Genomic DNA, 21,238 nt, shown 5'->3' on the forward strand with positions numbered 1-21,238 from the left:
TGCTACTGTCCTGTCTAGCAGTCGAGACTCACCCAAAACTGACTTTCCCATCTCTGATGAGGTCATTTGGAAAGCCCAACAGGATGATCCAGAAGTACAGGCTTTGTACCAGACTATCCTAGAAGATGGAGAAAAGATGGTCAACCCTACCACAAAGCTGACCATCATTGAAGACAAAGTCTACCGAGTTGTACAACTACCTCACAGAACACTCTACCAAATGTACATACCTAAAACTCTACGCCTTCAACTGCTTCAACATTTCCATGAAGACCCATTAGCTGGTCATTTGGGCAGGTTCAAAACCTACAAACGTTTGCAAGCATTACTGTACTGGCCACATCTGAGCATGGATGTGAAGTCACACATCCGAAACTGCCAGGTTTGTCAAATGTACAAACCAGAAGGTAGAAAACCTGCTGGCAAGTTGCAGCAAACGGTGGTTACCCGACCTTGGGAAATGTTAGGAGTGGACTTGATGGGTCCATTTCCTAGAAGCTCCAATCAGAATGTGTACATGCTTGTTTTTGTTGATTACTATTCCAAGTGGGTGGAGCTCTTTGCCCTGCGTCAGGCCACAGCAAGGACAGTCTCTAACATCCTTACGAAAGAGATCCTGACTCGCTGGGGAGTGCCTGATTACATCCTGTCTGATCGAGGTTCCCAATTTGTCTCTGATCTCTTTGAGGAGACCTGCCAAAGATGGAACCTGAGACAGAAGTTGACCACGGCCTATCACCCACAGACCAACCTCACTGAGAGAGTAAATCGAACCTTGAAGACGATGGTTGCTTCCTATGTAGGAACCCAGCACAAACACTGGGACAAGCACCTTCACGAGTTTCGATTTGCCCTGAATTCTGCTGTGCAAGAGTCCACTGGAGTCACACCTGCAGAGCTGAACCTAAGTCGTCCCCTCCGAGGACCCTTGGAGATGGTGCTACAGCCCCAGCAGCTTACTCCAGACGCTGCTTGCTATGACCAGGTAGTCCATCTCCACGACTTGAGAGCTCTTGTCTCGAAGAACATGATCCAGGCTCGACTCAAGCAGAAGAGAAATTATGATAAGAACAGACGAGACATGCAGTTCCAGCTTCGTGATCGGGTGTGGCTTCGCTCTCATCCTTACTCGAAAGCTGAACAATTCTTCTCGGCCAAGCTCGCTCCTAAATGGCAAGGACCATATAGGATTGTGGAGCAGATGGGCCCTTTGAACTACCGAGTGGTGAAAGAGGACACAGGTGAAGATATGCGCGTTGTCCATGTCTCACGCCTTAAGGCCTGTTACCCCTCGGCTGAGGAATTGGAGGAGATTGAGTGCCGCAAGGTCCTGGATATCTTTGAAGAGGAAAGTGAGGAGACTTTTCTCGGATTCCCAGACCCAGAAGTCTCACGCCTTAATGCCTGTGACCCCTCAGTTGAGGAGCGTGAGCGCCAAAAAGTAATGAATATTTTTGTAGAGGAAAGTGATGAGGAGACCTTTCTCGGTTTCCCCGACCAAGAGGTGCCTTCCCGGGCAATGGTCGGCTTTTTCCAGGGGAGGGGGTGTGTGACGGCCCTGAATATTTCTGAACCGTCTCAGTGCTTCTCCTTCTTCTAATAGGGCGCTTCCCCTTTAATTCCCATTAAATAGCCAGCATCAGCTGCGCAAAGGTGAAGTTGTGATTGAGACATGAATGAGGATGTGTACTACCTTCAGTTCATGAAGCTTCATCATTGTTTGTTTTGTTGCCTTACAGTGTGTTTTGTAGCCTTAAAGCGAGTTTACCCAGGATTGGATCCACTCTGTGCGTCTGTGGACTACCACTCTCCGTTGGTTTTCGTGGCCTTTTCTCCGCTGGAGATCTGTTGGCGGATTGTCTGACTGACCGACTGACTACAACTTTTTGTACACGGTATTTCATTTGTTTGGGTGATGTATACTGTGATTTATGTAGTTGTGAGGACGTATTATTCTTTGGTTCATCTTTGATACGCTTTATATTTGTGTTGCAAAATAAGTGTGATTTTGAGTGTATGAATATACTGGTTCTACACTACAGACAAACGTTGCGTGACTAAGGTCACTTGAGTCACTGAACTCATTTACCGGGCTGGACTCTTTTTATGCCCGAGGTACAGGACATTTCTAAATGATCATAAGTGCATTGATTTGTTATATTGTTGAGTGTGGGTGTGTGTGATCATTTATGTTGTTAATACAACCACGCAAAAGAATACACTTGTTTGAAGTTCTTTCCAATGTTTTAAGGGGTTTATGAAAAGTATATTTCCATCCTTACTTTTAATAAGTCCTTTGTATTGGTGTGACTTGACGGACCAGATGGGACTCATTCCCTCCCAAACTAAAAGGAGAAACCAATGTTTTCTCTGGTAGGCTCAACCTACCTGGCACCCCTAGAAATAACCTCAAGTCAAAACCGTTACAAGGTGTACATGTGTTGCAGAAAGGTTAGAGCTAAAGTAATTATATTCCATTTCCCATTGCTGTAGGAAATGCAATACACTCAATTGACCCCCCCCCCCAAAAAAAGTCAGAAGGTATGTGTGACATGGCTTAGCCTGTTGCGATTAAGAACAGGGGGGGGGGGGGGGGGGGGGGCTATGTAAATTCTAAATATGCAAACGTATCATCCAAACAGTCTCCATAATCATGCATGCTGTGAATTATGCAAAGCCATCACTCGGTGACGTCCACATAGCCATAAACATAAAGCTTTCATAAAGTGCTGTGCTGGCTCGAGCACTATTCCTTATATGGTACACTAAAAAGTAGTGCACTATGTAGGGAATAGGGTGACATTTTACAGACACACACAAGGCCTAATTGATTCACTACTGGCGGCCATCTCCCCCCAAACTACGATTTCAAAATATCCATAATTAACACTAGAACCGCTAAAGCGCCCTTTTTTTTGCGTGCAATTTTTAAGTTATGCCCCCCCCCTCAGTCCTTCACTTTTCCTAAATAAGTTTATATAAAACACACCGCCATTGCAGTGCCCAGCTGATAATCACCTCGACATATGCCACAAGAGTGAACATAAACTACACGGAAATAACAGATTAAATCAATTCAGTAAAGTATGATGGGGAGAATGGTGGAGTTGTAGAACAAGGGGAAGCGAACGATACCTAATTATGTAATGACCAATTGTGAATGAAGGACAGGGTGGACCATTCTATTGTATCCATTCTAATTACAGGCTTACTCTTCAAATGGTATGTTACCGATATCAGTTCACCAAATCAAAGCAGTCTACTCAGGTCTACTTGGAGTAGGCTAGACAGAGCGTGCATAATTGTACATTGCGGCACAGCTTTCAATATCTGGAAGAATATCCACGTCGGGCAGCAGGTGAACAAACGAGTGTTGGCGAATGTGCTGACGAGGCTTGTGGAACCTTACAAATTGGGAAGGGGAGAAATGTCACCATGTCCAATTTCTTCACTTCACGGTCATTGGCAACAAGTTGCTTGCAAAGAAAACAATTCTGGCAGGCGTCATGAACAAAGAGAGACGGGAAATCTATCCTCTAGTAAAAGGCACCTGCACAGGCATTGTGGTGCACAGGTTCTGAAGAATGACAAGACAATGTGACAGAGAAAACCAGATACCTTTTTGTTTGGTTGTCGTGCATAATAGTATGTAAAAGTGTGTCAAGCAAGGGAAAAGTTAGAAATAGCGTCAACTGTTAGGACAAGGGATAACAACTACACTTATTCCAACTCATGCAATTGCGTGACTATGCACACAAGCACGAGCTGACAATTTACTATTTTTGAATGCTGTCATATCTACACTTATATTCAGTATAATGCTTTTTTTCCCTTTGCAGAGTCTCTCGAGCTCTGTCAGGTTAGATGGGGAACGTCTCTGCAAAGCTATTTTTAGGTGTTTCATTGGGATCAGGTCCGGGTTCTGTATGGGCCACTCAAGGACATTCATAGACTTGTCCCGAAGCCAGTCCTGCATTGTCTTGGCTGTGTGCTTAGGGTCGTGGTCCTGTTAGACTGGGCTGAAGGTTCACCTTCCGAGGTCCTGAGCAGGTTTTCATCAAGGATCATTGTACTTTACTCCGTTCATCTTTTCCTCGATCCTGACTAGTCTCCCAGTCCCTGCCGGTGAAAAATATCCCCACAGCATGATGCTGCCACCACCATGCTTCACTGTAGGGATGGTGCCAGGTTTCCTCCAGATGTGACACTTGGCAATCAGACCAGAAAATCTAATTTCTCATGGTCCGAGTCCTTTAGTTGCCTTTTGGCAAACTCCAAGAGGGCAGTCATGTGCCTTTTACTGAAGAGTGGCAACCATCTGGCCACTCTACCAGAAAGGCCTCATTGGTGGAGTGCTGCAGAGATGGTTGTCCTTCTTGAAGGTTCTCCCATCTCCACAGAGGAACTCTGGAGCTCTGTCAGAGTGACTATCGGGTTCATGGCCACCTCCCTGACCAAGGCCCTCCTTCCCCGATTGCTCAGTTTGGCCAGTCAGCCAGCTCAGAGAGCTCTAGCTCTCAGTGGTTCCAAACATCTTGCATGTAAGAATGGTGGAGGCCACTGTGTTCTTGGGGAACTTCAATGCTGCAGACAGTTTGTATTACCCATCCCCAGATCTGTGCTTCAACACAATCCTGTCTCGGAGCTCTATTGAAAATTCTTTCGACCTCATGGCTTGGTCTTTGCACTGTCAACTGTGGGACCTTATATAGACAGCTGTGTGCCTTTCCAAATCATGTCCAATCAATTGAGATGACCACAGGTGGACTCCAATCAAGTTGTAGAAACATCAAGGACGCTCAATGGAAACAACAAAGAGTCTGAATAATTATGTAAATAAGGTATCTATTTTTTATTAATTTCCAAACATTTCTAAATACCAGTTATTTATCACTTTGTCATTATGGGGTATTGTGTGTAGATATTCTAAAATTGATGAGGAACATTTTAAAACTAAAGGTTGTACCGGAACTAAAATGTGGAAAAAGTCAAGGGGTTGTATATCTGTATATCACGTTGGTAGAGTCGCAGCAGGTTTAAAAGCTGTGAACCCAGGCTGGGGACAGTCCGTTGACAGAGAGCACCTTGAGGGGTAGGAAACGAGAATATAGGCTTCGGGCTTGTGTGTCTGGCAGCAGTCTGGCTGGTGAGGGTGCGTGTGTCTAAGGGGCATTTGAGCGTGAAAGACAACAGATGACCTCCTGGGTTTGAGCAGTTTTAACGCAGCAGCACAGCACCCAATTGCACATCTCCAGTCACAAGGGACAAGGACACCTGGGTAATTCAGTGTGGCGTCAAACAAAAACAGAGGTGTCCTCTTTTCTTTAAAATAGCTGGTTTGTGTTCATAAGGCATCAAATTGAGGAAAATGGACAGACGAAGAGGGACTACCTAGGTGACTATAATCACATTGTTCAATAAGAAACACTGATTTGAATTTTTTCAATCTGGTGGTTCATTATCATTCAATACATCAGGTGGCTAAAAGCGGGGATGGTCCCTGCTGTGTATCTGCAAAGGGACTAGGAAATCTCTCACTGATTCACAAAATCTTGACAAAAGGAGAAGTTGGATTTACTGGTAAGTCAGGAGGGGAAGAGGTAGAATGGGGAATGCATATAGTGAAAAGGGGAGTGGTTTAGAAAGCTGTGTCACAAACATCTTATTCGTCATCTAAAATAGTCGCCATGACAGAATGTTGTTTTATGACGGAAAAAGCTTACATAAATACCGTGTATAAAAAAAAAAGGTAACTAAAACCGAAAGAGGTAAGTTCGAGACTAGAACAGCGGAAAGGGGGATATGGTCCTGGGGAGCTACTAGGAGTGCAGGTTTCTGTTAAACGCCAGCTTTAAATAACCAACTTCAAATAATCAAGGTCTTGGACCTTGTCTCAGGTGGTTTAGTACTAGGCTGGAACCAAAGCCAGTACAGACCCAGTATAGCTCTCCCAGGACCAGAGTTGGAGATCCCTTGGGCCTTGGTTAAAAGTAGTGCTCTGCATAGGGAATAAGCTGCCATTTGGGAGTCATGACAAAGTGGACTACTAACAGATTACAAAAGCGGGCGTATCGATAGGGGCCTTTGCAGCTACTGCATTTTCACTTTCAAAAAGTACACAAACAAGAGCACGTCCCTTGCTCCCAACTTCATCATACACCCCACCCCCAGGCACAAAATATATATTTTTCTTAAAGGCATCTTACCAGAGTCGTTCTCCGAATCCATCTCGTCACCTATAGTGAGTGACTCGCTGGGGAGTGGTTTGCATAGGACCTGGCAGGTACCTACACCTCTGACTTTCCCCCCCCCCTCTCTCCCTGTGAGCCTCAGCTCTGACCTTGCAGTGCTTCGGTTCTCCTCGCTGAACGGTGCAGATAGCAGCACTGCAGCAGCAGCAGCCTAGCCGGGGTGGCTATGGTGGTAGTTCCCTACTGTATGCCCTCATTTGGCAGCTGCAAATGTGTTTGTTTGAGCTACTGCACAAGATGCAGGGCTGTCCCATTACTGGGCAGGCGGTTAGAAATGACAATATTCACTGGCTAGTTTTGGACCCGGTATTTGGCCAAATTAGGTCATCTGCAGGTTTTTAAATCATCCATTGAAGAGTAATTACTCTAGTGTGGGAACGGTCCGGTTATGAAGTAGTAGAGATTGTGGCATCTAGGTTGTGTGTCAAATTAACAACAGACCCAGGTGGCTAAAGGCAGTAGCTGCAGTTCCATGCCCATCTATTCAGCACAATAGCCCAGCCTGACACTGATTTGAGTCCTGGGTGGCATTGTTAGAGAGTCCTTTACCAGAGCCCTTCGATGTTTCTCTTCCAGAGATGTACATTGAGTATAACTGGAGGAAAGGCAAGGGCATTTTACAATGAGAAAAACCGTGATTGCAAAGAGCCCAAGGAATCCTAACTTGTAAAAAGTTAAGGGATAGTTAATTGCAGATATAAAAATAAATATGTTGGACCAAAACCCCATGCAATGTAAAATTGAGAACCACCCCTTTAATACACTATCTGGTGTGATTACATTATTTGTTGTAACGTAAGTCAGTACAACACATGCAGGTTATGTAACACATATTTCGATGTAATTGTACGGTCAATTATACCCTTAATTAGCCAATGAGTCACAGCTGTATGGACTTGATCAGCACATCTCAGCTTGTTCAGCCTATAGTGCAAAGGAGAGCGTAGCATGTCTTTATAGTGCACACACCCAAGGCAAACAGTTAGTATTGAACAATGCACTGTGCATGTGGTGAAGCTGGTTTGCCAGACAGACGAGATTAAAAAGACTGATAAGATGTCATGTGAGAACACATCAGGGGATTTTTTATAGAAGCGATGATAGGCATTAGTTGAAGCGCAGGTTTCACTCGGGTTAATCAATAAATGCAAACATTTTGATTAGACAGGTCAGTGTTTCTTAATCCTGGTCCTGGGGACCCAAATGGGTGCACATTTTAGTTTTTACCTTCGAACTACAAACCCGTGTAGTTCAGCTGTGTAGTTCTAGGGAAAAAACAAAAAATGTGCACCCATTTTGGTCCCGAGGACCAGCCACCTACCCACTCAGACAACTAGCTAGCCAGCCAGCCAGCCAGCCACCTACCCACCCACCCACCCAGACAGCGAGCTAGCCAGCCAGATACCTACCCAGACAGCTACACAGCCAGCCAGCCACCTACCTACCAACCCAGACAGCTACACAGCCAGCCAGCCACCTACCCACCCAGACAGTGAGCTAGCCAGCCAGCAAAATACCCACCCAGAAAGCTAGCCAGCGACCTACCAACCCAGCCAGCCACCCACCCACCTACACACCCAGCCAGCCACCCACCCACCTACCCACCCAGCCAGCCAGCCACCCATCTACCCACCCAGCCAGCCAGCCAGCCACCTACCCACCCACCCACCCACCCAGCCACCTACCCACCCAGACAGCTAGCTCGCTTGCCAGACAACCAGCCACCTGCCCACCCAGACAACCAGCCAGCCACCTACCCACCCAGAAAGCTAGCCACCTACCCACCCAGACAGCCACCTCCCCACCCAGACAGCAAGCTAGCTCGCTTGCCAGCCAACCAGCCACCCAGACACCTGCCCGCCCAGACAGCCAGCCACCTACCCACCCAGACAACCAGCCAGCCACCTACCCACCCAGACAGCCACCTACCCACCCAGACATCCAGCCAGCCACCTACCCATCCAGCCAGCCACCTGCCCATCCAGCCAGCCACCTGCCCATCCAGCCAGCCACCTACCCACCCAGACAGCTAGCTAGCTAGCTTGCCAGCCAACCAGCCACCCAGACACCTCCCCACCGAGACAGCTAGCCAGCCAGCCAGTCAGCCAGCCACCCACATACCTACCTAGACAACCAGCCAGCTACCTACCCACCCACCCAGACAGCTAGCCACATACCCACCCAGACAGATAGCCAGCCAGCCAGCCAGCCAGCCAGCCAGCCAGCCACCTCCCCATCCAGACAGCAAGCTAACTCGCTTGCCAGCCAACCAGCCACCTGCCCACCCAGACAGCCAGCCACCTACCCAGACAGCTAGCTCGCTTGCCAGCCAACCAGCCACCTGCCCATCCAGACAGCCACCTACCCACCCAGACAGCTAGCCAGCCACCTACCCATCCAGCCAGCCATCTACCCACCCAGACAGCTAGCCAGCCACCTACCCATCCAGCCAGCCACCTACCCACCCAGACGGCTGGTTGGCTGGCAAGCGAGCTAGCTGTCTGGGTGGGTAGGTGGCTGGCTGGTTGTCTGGGTGGGCAGGTGGCTGGTTGGCTGGCAAGCGAGCTAGCTACCTGCCCACCCAGACAGCCAGCCAGCCAGCCACCTGCCCATCCAGACAGCCTCCTACCCAACCAGACAGCTAGCCAGCCACCTACCCACCCAGACAGCTAGCCAGCCAGCCAGCCAGCCAGCTAGCCAGCCACCTACCCATCCAGCCAGCCGCCTACCCACCAAGACAGCTAGCCAGCCACCTACCCACCAAGACAGCTAACCAGCCACCAAGACAGCTAACCAGCCACCTACCCACCAAGACAGCTAACCAACTACCCACCCACCCAGACAGCTAGCCAGCCACCTACCCACCCAGACAGCTAACCAGCCACCTACCCACCCAGACAGCTAACCAGCCACCTACCCACCAAGACAGCTAACCAGCCACCTACCCACCCAGGCAGCTAACCAACTACCCACCCACCCTGACAGCTAGCCACCTACCCACCCAGACAGCTAGCATGCCAGCCAGCCACCTACCCACCCAGACAGCTAGCCAGACAGCCAGACACCTCGCCACCGAGACAGCTAGCCAGCCAGCCAGCCACCTGCCCAGCCACACAGCCAGCCAGCCACCTACCCACCCAGACAGCTAGCTCGCTTGCCAGCCAACCAGCCACCCAGACACCTCCCCACCGAGACTGCTAGCCAGCCAGGCACCTGCCCATCGAGACTGCTAGCCAGCCAGGCACCTGCCCATCGAGACTGCTAGCCAGCCAGGCACCTGCCCATCGGAACAGCCAGCCACCTACCCAACCAGACAACCAGCCAGCCACCTACCCACCCAGACAGCTAGCCACCTACCCACAAAGACAGCTAGCTCGCTTGCCAGGCACACAGACAGGCCAGCCAGCCACCTGCCCACCCAGACAGCCAGCCAGCCAGCCACCTACCCACCCAGACAGCTAGCCAGCCACCTACCCACCCAGACAGCTAGCCAGCCACCTACCCACCCAGACAGCTAACAGCCACCTACCCACCCAGACAGCTAACAGCCACCTACCCACCCAGACAGCTAACAGCCACCTACCCACCCAGAAAGCCAACCACCTACCCACCCACACAGCCAGCCAGCCACCTACCCAGATAGCCAGCAACCTACCCACACAGACAGCTGGTGACCTACCCACCCAGACAGCTAGCCAGCAACCTACCCAACCAGCCAGCCACCTACCCACCCAGACAGCTAGCCACCTACCCACCCAGACAGCTAGCCACCTACCCACCCAGACAGCTAGCCACCTACCCACCCAGAAAGCTAGCCACCTACCCACCCAGACAGCTAGCCACCTACCCACCCAGACAGCTAGCCACCTACCCACCCAGACAGCTAGCCACCTACCCACCCAGAGAGATAGCCAGCCAGCCAGCCAGCCACCTCCCCACCCAGACAGCAAGCTAGCTCGCTTGCCAGCCAACCAGCCACCCAGACACCTGCCCACCCAGACAGCCAGCAACCTACCCACCCAGACAGCTAGCCAGACAGCCAGACACCTCGCCACCGAGACAGCTAGCCAGCCAGCCAGCCACCTGCCCAGCCACACAGCCAGCCAGCCACCTACCCACCCAGACAGCTAGCTCGCTTGCCAGCCAACCAGCCACCCAGACACCTCCCCACCGAGACTGCTAGCCAGCCAGGCACCTGCCCATCGAGACTGCTAGCCAGCCAGGCACCTGCCCATCGAGACTGCTAGCCAGCCAGGCACCTGCCCATCGGAACAGCCAGCCACCTACCCAACCAGACAACCAGCCAGCCACCTACCCACCCAGACAGCTAGCCACCTACCCACAAAGACAGCTAGCTCGCTTGCCAGGCACACAGACAGGCCAGCCAGCCACCTGCCCACCCAGACAGCCAGCCAGCCAGCCACCTACCCACCCAGACAGCTAGCCAGCCACCTACCCACCCAGACAGCTAGCCAGCCACCTACCCACCCAGACAGCTAACAGCCACCTACCCACCCAGACAGCTAACAGCCACCTACCCACCCAGACAGCTAACAGCCACCTACCCACCCAGAAAGCCAACCACCTACCCACCCACACAGCCAGCCAGCCACCTACCCAGATAGCCAGCAACCTACCCACACAGACAGCTGGTGACCTACCCACCCAGACAGCTAGCCAGCAACCTACCCAACCAGCCAGCCACCTACCCACCCAGACAGCTAGCCACCTACCCACCCAGACAGCTAGCCACCTACCCACCCAGACAGCTAGCCACCTACCCACCCAGAAAGCTAGCCACCTACCCACCCAGACAGCTAGCCACCTACCCACCAGACAGCTAGCCACCTACCCACCCAGACAGCTAGCCACCTACCCACCCAGAGAGATAGCCAGCCAGCCAGCCAGCCACCTCCCCACCCAGACAGCAAGCTAGCTCGCTTGCCAGCCAACCAGCCACCCAGACACCTGCCCACCCAGACAGCCAGCAACCTACCCACCCACCCACCCAGCTAGCTCGCTTGCCAGCCAACCAGCCACCTGCCCACCCAGACAGCCAGCCAGCCACCTGCCCACCCAGACAGCCACCTACCCACCCAGACAGCTAGCCAGCCACCTACCCACCCAGACAGCTAGCCAGCCACCTACCCACCCAGACAGCTAACAGCCACCTACCCACCCAGACAGCTAACAGCCACCTACCCACCCAGACAGCTAACAGCCACCTACCCACCCAGACAGCTAACAGCCACCTACCCACCCAGACAGCTAACAGCCACCTACCCACCCAGAAAGCCAACCACCTACCCACCCACACAGCCAGCCAGCCACCTACCTACCCACTCAGCCAGCCACCTACCCAGATAGCCAGCAACCTACCCACACAGACAGCTGGTGACCTACCCACCCAGACAGCTAGCCAGCAACCTACCCAACCAGCCAGCCACCTACCCACCCAGACAGCTAGCCACCTACCCACCCAGACAGCTAGCCACCTACCCACCCAGACAGCTAGCCACCTACCCACCCAGACAGCTAGCCACCTACCCACCCAGACAGCCAGCCACCTACCCACCCAGACAGCCAGCCACCTACCCACCTGCCCACCCAGACAGCAACCTACCCACCCAGACAGCTAGCCAGCGACCTACCAACCCAGAAAGCTAGCCAGCGACCTACCAACCCAGACAGCCACCTACACACACAGACAGCTAGCCACCTACCCACCCAGGCAGCCGGCCAGCCAGCCACCTACCTACCCAGACAACCAGCCACCTCCCCACCGAGACAGCCAGCCACCTACCCACCCAGACAGCTAGCTAGCTCGCTTGCCAGCCAACCAGCCACCCAGACACCTCCCCACCGAGACAGCTAGCCAGCCAGCCAGCCACCCACATACCTACCCAGACAACCAGCCAGCTACCTACCCACCCACCCACCCAGACAGCTAGCCACATACCCACCCAGAGAGATAGCCAGCCAGCCACCTCCCCACCCAGACAGCAAGCTAGCTCGCTTGCCAGCCAACCAGCCACCTGCCCACCCAGACAGCCAGCAACCTACCCACCCACCCACCCACCCGGCTAGCTCGCTTGCCAGCCAACCAGCCACCTGCCCACCCAGACAGCCAGCCAGCCACCTGCCCACCCAGACAGCCACCTACCCACCCAGACAGCTAGCCAGCCACCTACCCACCCAGACAGCTAGCCAGCCACCTACCCACCCAGACAGCTAGCCAGCCACCTACCCATCCAGCCAGCCACCTACCCACCAAGACAGCTAGCCAGCCACCTACCCACCAAGAGAGCTAACCAGCCACCAAGACAGCTAACCAGCCACCAAGACAGCTAACCAACTAACCACCCACCCAGACAGCTAGCCAGCCACCTACCCACCCAGACAGCTAACCAGCCACCTACCCACCAAAACAGCTAACCAGCCACCTACCCACCAAGACAGCTAACCAGCCACCTACCCACCCAGACAGCTAGCCAACTACCCACCCACCCTGACAGCTAGCCACCTACCCACCCAGACAGCTAGCATGCCAGCCAGCCACCTACCCACCCAGACAGCTAGCCAGCCAGCCAGACACCTCGCCACCGAGACAGCTAGCCAGCCAGCCAGCCACCTGCCCAGCCACCTACCCACCTAGACAGCTAGCTCGCTTGCCAGCCAACCAGCCACCTCCCCACCGAGACTGCTAGCCAGCCAGGCACCTGCCCACCGAGACTGCTAGCCAGCCAGGCACCTGCCCACCGAGACAGCCAGCCACCTACCCACCCAGACAGCCAGCCACCTACCCACCCAGACAGCTAGCCACCTACCCACCCAGACAGCTAGCCACCTACCCACCCAGACAGCTAGCTCGCTTGCCAGGCACACAGACAGGCCAGCCAGCCACCTGCCCACCCAGACAGCCAGCCAGCCAGCCAGCCACCTACCCACCCAGACAGCTAGCTAGCCAGCCACCTACCCACCCAGACAGCTAGCTAGCCAGCCACCTACCCACCCAGACAGCTAGCCAGCCACCTACCCACCCAGACAGCTAGCCAGCCACCTACCCACCCAGACAGCTAGCCAGCCACCTACCCACCCAGACAGCCAGCCAGCCACCTACCCACCCAGAAAGCCAGCCAGCCACCTACCCACCCAGAAAGCCAACCACCTACCTACCCACCCAGAAAGCCAACCACCTACCTACCCACCCAGACAGCCAGCCAGCAACCTACCCACCCAGACAGCCAGCCAGCAACCTACCCACCCAGACAGCCAGCCAGCAACCTACCCACCCAGACAGCCAGCCAGCAACCTACCCACCCAGACAGCTAGCCAGCAACCTACCCACCCAGACAGCTAGCCAGCAACCTACCCACCCAGACAGCTAGCCAGCAACCTACCCACCCAGACAGCTAGCCAGCAACCTACCCACCCAGACAGCTAGCCAGCAACCTACCCACCCAGACAGCTAGCCAGCAACCTACCCACCCAGACAGCTAGCCAGCAACCTACCCACCCAGACAGCTAGCCAGCAACCTACCCACCCAGACAGCTAGCCAGCAACCTACCCACCCAGACAGCTAGCCAGCAACCTACCCACCCAGACAGCTAGCCAGCAACCTACCCACCCAGACAGCTAGCCAGCAACCTACCCACCCAGACAGCTAGCCAGCAACCTACCCACCCAGACAGCTAGCCAGCAACCTACCCACCCAGACAGCTAGCCAGCAACCTACCCACCCAGACAGCTAGCCAGCAACCTACCCACCCAGACAGCTAGCCAGCAACCTACCCACCCAGACAGCTAGCCAGCAACCTACCCACCCAGACAGCTAGCCAGCAACCTACCCACCCAGACAGCTAGCCACCTACCTACCCACCCAGACAGCTAGCCACCTACCTACCCACCCAGACAGCTAGCCACCTACCTACCCACCCAGACAGCTAGCCACCTACCTACCCACCCAGACAGCTAGCCACCTACCTACCCACCCAGACAGCTAGCCACCTACCCACCCAGACAGCCAGCCAGCCACCTGCCCACCCAGACAGCCACCTGCCCACCCAGACAGCCACCTGCCCACCCAGACAGCTAGCCAGCGATCTACCAACCCAGAAAGCTAGCCAGCGACCTACCAACCCAGAAAGCTAGCCAGCGACCTACCAACCCAGAAAGCTAGCCAGCGACCTACCAACCCAGACAGCCACCTACACACACAGACAGCTAGCCACCTACCCACCCAGGCAGCCAGCCAGCCAGCCAGCCACCTACCTACCCAGACCACCAGCCACCTCCCCACCGAGACAGCTAGCCACCTGCCCACCCAGCCAGCCACCTACCCACCCAGCCAGCCACCTACCTACCCAGACCACCAGCCACCTACCTACCCAGACAGCTGGTAAGCCAGCCACCTGCCCACACAGACAGCCAACCAGCCACCTACCCACTCAGCCACCTACGTACCCAGCCAGCCACCTACCCACCCACACAGCTAACCACACACACAGACAGCCACCTAGACATCCAGCCACCCAGACAGCCAGCCATCCACCCAGACAGCCAGCCAGCCACACAGACAACTAGCCACCTACCTACACAGACAGCTAGCTAGCCAGCCAGCAAGCCAGCCACCCACCTACCCAGACAGCTAGCCACCTACCCACCCAGACAGCTAGCCAGCCAGCCAGCTACCCACCCAGACAGCTAGCTAGCCAGCTAGCCAGCCACCTACCTACCCAACCAGACAGCTAGCTAGCTAGCCAGCTAGCCAGCCACCTACCTACCTACCCAACCAGACAGCTGGCTGCTAGCCACCTACCTACCCACCTACCTACCCAACCAGACAGCTGGCTGCTAGCCACCTACCTACCCAACCAGACAGCTGGCTGCTAGCCACCTACCTACCCAACCAGACAGCTGGCTGCCAGCCACCTACCTACCCAACCAGACAGCTGGCTGCCAGCCACCTACCCAACCAGACAGCTGGCTGCCAGCCACCTACCCACCCAGACAGCTAGCTGCCAGCCACCTACCCACCCAGACAGCTAGCTGCCAGCCACCTACCCACCCAGACAGCTAGCCAGCCACCTACCCACCCAGACAGCTAGCAGCCAGCTAGCAGTAGCCTATACCATCAGTATCAAAGTATTTGGGAGCTCTCACCCTCTGATAAGCTATGGAAATACATTCTTCACGCAATAAGTTAATGCCCGTGTAACCTACTTTCCTGAGGCTAGCCATGCCAACATCACCAATAGGCCAAATATTTCAAACACACAAGCTACTTGTGTTAGCTTAATAACTTAAGTGTTCGCTTACATTTCACTGCTGATTTTGCAAGCTGGTCATACTAACACTGCGCTTATATGCTTGGCTTCACCTGGCATCCTTGGTGCTCTGTGTAGTACAATGCAGGAGGCAGACCAGGGACAACTCTTTGCAGTGGGTTATAATGTTAGTGTTTACTTCAACAATCCGCTCTGCAAAAATAATGACAAAGACCCAGTGAACCACGAAACACACATGCGCGCACACATACACAAAAATAGGTCTACTTTAAAAAGTGAAAATCCCCCAAAACAGGAAATGTCACCTTATCCCACACAAGCATACAATTCCATTCCCAAAAAGATGCAACGTGACATAGGCGATGGAAAAGCATTAAGATTTATATATACTTAAGCCAAATCCTTCTTTACCGAATGAGTCTTTGGCGATGAATACAAATTACAGCTTGCGAAAAAGGGAGAATGATCCTTAATGTGCCTGTACCGTCAAACATCCAATTCCTTAGTAGAAGATCAAAACAATGCAGCCCAATGTAAGAGTTTCCTTTTTAATGCATTTGAGTTTCACAATTAGCATCTCAAAGACAGGCAGCAGGGTGTATGTATATCAAATCCATTCTCTGGCAAGCCCCATCATCCCTTGACTCCATTGAATTAGCAAAGAAGCCCGTGTTAAGTTTTCTATACACAAAGACAATAGTAACAATGGAGAAAAGGCGAGTGACTTTGCAATTTGAAGCAACCGCCATTACATTTCGGGATGCATCTAGACATAGCGGAATTTCATGTGTAATAAGCTTCGACATCAGTTGACTCATTTCAAAGTTGCAAAACTTGACCAGGGTTGTATTCAGCAGGCACATATAGGAGAAACGGTTCTGATTGGAGAGGTTTCGGTGCCCTAACATTGTGTGCTACTGAATGTGACCAGTTTTCCAGGGGTGCAACGCTACTATGGGGTGTATTCATTAATGTACAACGTTGAAAAACATTTCGTACCAGAAAACAAATGAGTTTCTTAAAATTGACAAATTTAGGTAGGTCCCTCCCCGTTTAGGCTTGTTTGCTTCTGTTTAAATAAAAAGGTTAAAAAAATAATAAATAAATGCACTTGGAATGAAACAGGGAAATCCCATTGAGACCAAAGCTTCCTTTGCAAAGGCGCCCAGCACACAATATTTACAATTCCAACGTAATAAAAAACATACAATATTTACAAGCAATTTAAGATAAGTAATCAACCAGCCGTCTGAACTGCCCTAGCGGCACCAAAACATGCACCTTTAAACGAAAATGCTTTAACTCTGATTTCCAGAGTTAGCCATCCCGGTAATTGAGTCTGGTGACACACGCGTAAGTCTGGAATTTGTCTAAAAAGGATTTGGGCCTACACTTGAAAAACCAGGATCCTGTTCAGTAAGGTGCGCTAAACTAAAATTAAAAAGGAACGTCACTTATCTAACAAGTTCAGGTAGTACCTCGCCATTTCAAAATGTTTCTTCCCTACCAGTCACAACCCAGATGTGTGTGTGGACTTGTTGGTGAATTAAGGACCTTAAATTCAATGATTGAAAGACCTGTAATTCATTGAATCATGGACTACCAGTGAGAAGATAAAGCCAGTAGACACTGCACAACCTCAAGAATGAATAGTGTGTGTAAACAGATCATAGTCCCGCCCTTCAACAATGGGGCCACTCAATGGGCCTCATTTGTCGATCAACCAGTTGGGAAAATGCTACACTGACCCAAGATCAGTGTCCAGGCCCTCTAGGGCAACTTCACCCAAGGGAAGGTTCAAAAACAATCAAAATTGTCATCTCTATCAGTCTTCAGTGTAAACAAGGCCTTCGTCTGTGGAAAACATTTAGGCCTACACTTCGAAACAGGGAACATGTGGAGTTGTCAGCTGAACAATAGTGTGCAGGGAAACAATGGGAAGACAAAAAAACTAAGCACTACACCAATCAGCTGAGGAGCCTTTTTTTTTTTTATATAACTTCCCCAGCTTCAGTCAAGCCTTGGCGGACATAATGGCAACTCTTTTGTCTTGGCTAATTACTTAATTGAGGTGCTTAACACTTTAGGTGTTAATGAGTAGATAAATGGCTTCATTGACAAAATCTCAAACCATCCCTTTAATATGGAGGAAATTACAGGCACTGGAGCTAATTACAGGGGTTTTTCTGTGTAGAGAATTCTTAGGCGGGGCGTCTAAGTGGTAATTTTCAGTTTCAGTGTCAACTTAAATGACCCAAACCAGATATATCTTCTGATTGTGTTCTCTTTAACATTTACATTTAAGTCATTTAGCAGATATACGGTACCAGTCATAAGTCTAAATATTTGAGATTTGAGATTCTTCAAAGTAGCTACCCTTTGCCTTGACAGCTTTGCACACTCTTGGCATTCTCTCAACCAGCTTCATGAGGCAGTCACCTGGAATGCATTTCAATTAACAGATGTGCCTTGTTAAAGGTTAATGTATTTATGTCTTAATGCCTTTGAGCCAATCAGTTGTGTTGTGACATGGTAGGGGTGGTATACAGAAGATGGTATTTTACCAAAATAGGACTAAGTCCATATTATGGCAAGAACAGCTCAAATAAGCAAAGAGAAACGACAGTCCATCATTACTTTAAGACATGAAGGTCAATCAATTCAGATTGAAGTTTAAGAACTTTGAAGGTTTCTTCAAGTGCGGTCGCAAAAACCACCAAGCGCTATGATGAAATTGGCTCTCATGAGGACCACCACAGGAAAGGAAGACCCAGAGTTACCTCTGCTGCAGAGAGGTACCTCTGCAGTGAATTAGAGCTGCCAGACTCAGAAATTGCAGCCCACATAAATGCTTCACAGAGTTCAAGTAACAGACACATCTCAACATCAACTGTTCAGAGGAGACTGTGTGAGTCAGGCCTTCATGGTCAAATTGCTGCAAAGAAACCACATACACACACGTTTTGTATTATACCATCTTTGAGAACTAACAGTCAAATAAAAGCTAGACAGTCAGGAAAAATCTGAAATTCCAAAAAACAGGAATTCAGGAGAAAGGCCCATTGATTTTGTGTTTAAGCAGAGGAACACAGGATTAGCCATGGCAAAATGCATAGAATTGCTGGACATTAGCTATAAAACTAAACAATTGTCTTATAGCGCAATAGAACAATTTTGAATTGCTGAAATTTGCTCTACAACAGCAACATTTTCTCTATGCTGCCAAGATAGCTAGACAGGTATGATCGAGTTTACACTTCCAATGAACTGTGGTGAGGTCAACATAATGAAACTGTCTACAAATATGTTCATGAAAAAATAAAATTGAATATTTTTGGGGGGGTTGCAAACATCCCTGGGTCGCCGCTTTGCCGGGGAAAGAAACGTTTGAAAACCCATGTTCTAACACACACACACACACACACTTTGAGCATTTACACAAACAGGCCATATTCCACTGATGCATTGGCCTAAACAATATCAATGTATGAGGGTATCATGTTATTACAGCTGGGTAATTCCACAGTAACAGAATGATCCGGAGACTCCGATTTCTCACTTTAAAATGTACTCAAAACAAAAAAAACATTGATTTCAAATTCAACAAACCACACACTTTTATGCACAAGGACTACTTCGAAAATGTGCACAGAATACGTCACAAAAACACATTTACTGGAAGAACTGTGCAGATGCAAAGTTTGGTAACATAATTACGTTCAAATCTCCCTCAGTTTATGTGACCACATTTCCCCCAAAAAATTCAATATCTGCTCCGGATTAAGACTCAAAGACGTCCTGGCTCAAAATTGTGAAAAGATATGCATTTGTTTAGATAGCTTCATCGTGAAGCATGTGAGAAGAATTTAGAGTGGTTTACAGACAAATTAGGGCTCTATTCAATCCGTAGCTTGAAGATCCGCTGTATAGCGCAATCGACAATTTAGAAGGCAATGTTCCCGCTGGTTGCAGAAATGACCTTTAAATTTTGAACATAATTCAGTTATAGGGCCACATTATTTTCAAGCCACTTTGAGACAGTGATTTTCGTCGCAGGTTAGGTGAGCATTTTCTCCAACCCTAACCGCAGTCTCCTACGAAAAAGTCACAATTATCGAAATGGCGTGAAAAGTGCGTTGCCTGTCAGCGATACAGATTAAACCCAGCCCTTAATCTTTGACCTAGACCCAAGAACGTGCAAACACATCAACTGTCAATCAGAACCCAGGCCTAATTTTGCTCCTAGCGTTTACCTTTTTTATTTTATGTCATATTGCCCACAGTCCTAAACGTAGTCTTCAAGTCAAGGTACTGACAACTAATTCAAACACCACAATTTAATATATACAAGGCTAATTCCACCAATGCCTATAGAATATCTCATATTTGAGTTGAGTGAACACAAAATGTTACGACACACAGACGACGCAACAGAACGATTTCCTTGTGCACCCAATAAATGTCTGCTCGATTTTAAACAATTATTGATGGCCCTGATAATTCCATCAAAACCATGCTTTGAACACCTTTGGATGGACTAATGACTCATTGTGAAATACGCTATGGGTTGAACAAGCGATCCCCTTCGTCAATTTACCGCTGTTGACAACAAGTACCACAACCGTTCAATTTTAAACATTCTTCAAAAACAATCACTTCGCTTACCCGCTGGCATTCTTCCGCTAATGTACCGCAGTTCCTCTGACGTGGGCAGCGATTGAATCTTCTGTTTTGCTACATGTAGCTTATATCGTCCGTATTCTCCGAAATCGCTGCTCCTTCACTTCATCAAATTACATTGAAAGAGGGTCGATCAAGGGCACACTGTAACATTAAATCATGAACATGAGTTCAAGTCGTAAATTCGCTAAAACGTTGGGTAAGCTAAATTAAAGGTTTATTCAAAAGTCTACGTTTTAACATCACCTACATAAATGGCAATATGATAGACTATAGCGCAACCTACCTATGTATGTATTTAAAAAAAAAAAAAAAAAATTACTCGGTGGATTCTAATGTCACGAACATTGATATAGATTCTAACGTATGTTGCTCAACGATACAATGTAACATTCGAAGACTTTGATGGTTAAATACCTGTAAACTGCGCGGATTAACCCCTACAGATTAGGCTACAGCTTCCTGTAATAGGACTGCTTTACATTGAGGGACAACACGGAAGTAGGAGTTGCTCTTCAAGCGATATGTCACCTCTTCGCTCCTAAACTATATCAATTATTACATATTTCTCTGTTTAATAGGGAAAATATAGGTATATGGCAAGTTAGTTATTCTTACCAGACAATTATTTGAAGGGGACTGTCACGTTTGCTTATGCCAACCAATCAATAAGGAAGTGTGACCTAAATTAGTCCCTCCCACAAGTACCAAAACTTTCATACAGGAGCCATGTTTATGCATGACTGTCATTTTAGCCTGCCAAAGACAGACAAGCAATGGTCATTGCTCTTTGGTATTACTCCAAGTGAATTTTTGTAGGGCCTATCAATTACTTTTACAAAAACGATAGCCTATCGATGTAGTGGTGAAGTCGAAATCAGCATGGTAAAGCGTGTGAAAGTCTCCCAGAGGGACTGCTTTTTAAGCTCTTAAATGCCTTTGCTGCACAGTCCAATGGATTTATCTGTGATTAAAAGCTTTTATCCCACAGATGGCATCCCTAGCATCTGTTAAAACAG

The 21,238-nt window shown here is 50.1% G+C and overlaps 1 protein-coding gene across 3 annotated transcripts in view; it reads right to left on the reverse strand.

Moving 5' to 3' along the window:
• The window catches only part of efr3a (EFR3 homolog A (S. cerevisiae)), a 219,416-nt gene extending 198,642 nt beyond the window's left edge, over positions 1-20,774 (reverse strand). The window contains exons 1-2 of one of the 3 annotated variants that reach the window (XM_055867573.1): positions 20,637-20,774; positions 20,205-20,322 (exon numbers count right to left, since the gene is read on the reverse strand). In XM_055867573.1, coding sequence (XP_055723548.1) covers positions 20,205-20,214 — 10 coding nt within the window. In that variant the 5' untranslated portion in view covers positions 20,215-20,322; positions 20,637-20,774. Of the gene's footprint in view, positions 1-20,204; positions 20,364-20,505 lie in introns of all 3 variants that reach the window. The other 2 variants (XM_055867571.1, XM_055867572.1) reach the window with 2 other exon arrangements.
• Between the last annotated feature and the right edge of the window lie 464 nt (positions 20,775-21,238).

Source organism: Salvelinus fontinalis, chromosome 17 (assembly GCF_029448725.1).
Source record: "Salvelinus fontinalis isolate EN_2023a chromosome 17, ASM2944872v1, whole genome shotgun sequence".
Lineage (NCBI taxonomy): Eukaryota > Metazoa > Chordata > Actinopteri > Salmoniformes > Salmonidae > Salvelinus > Salvelinus fontinalis.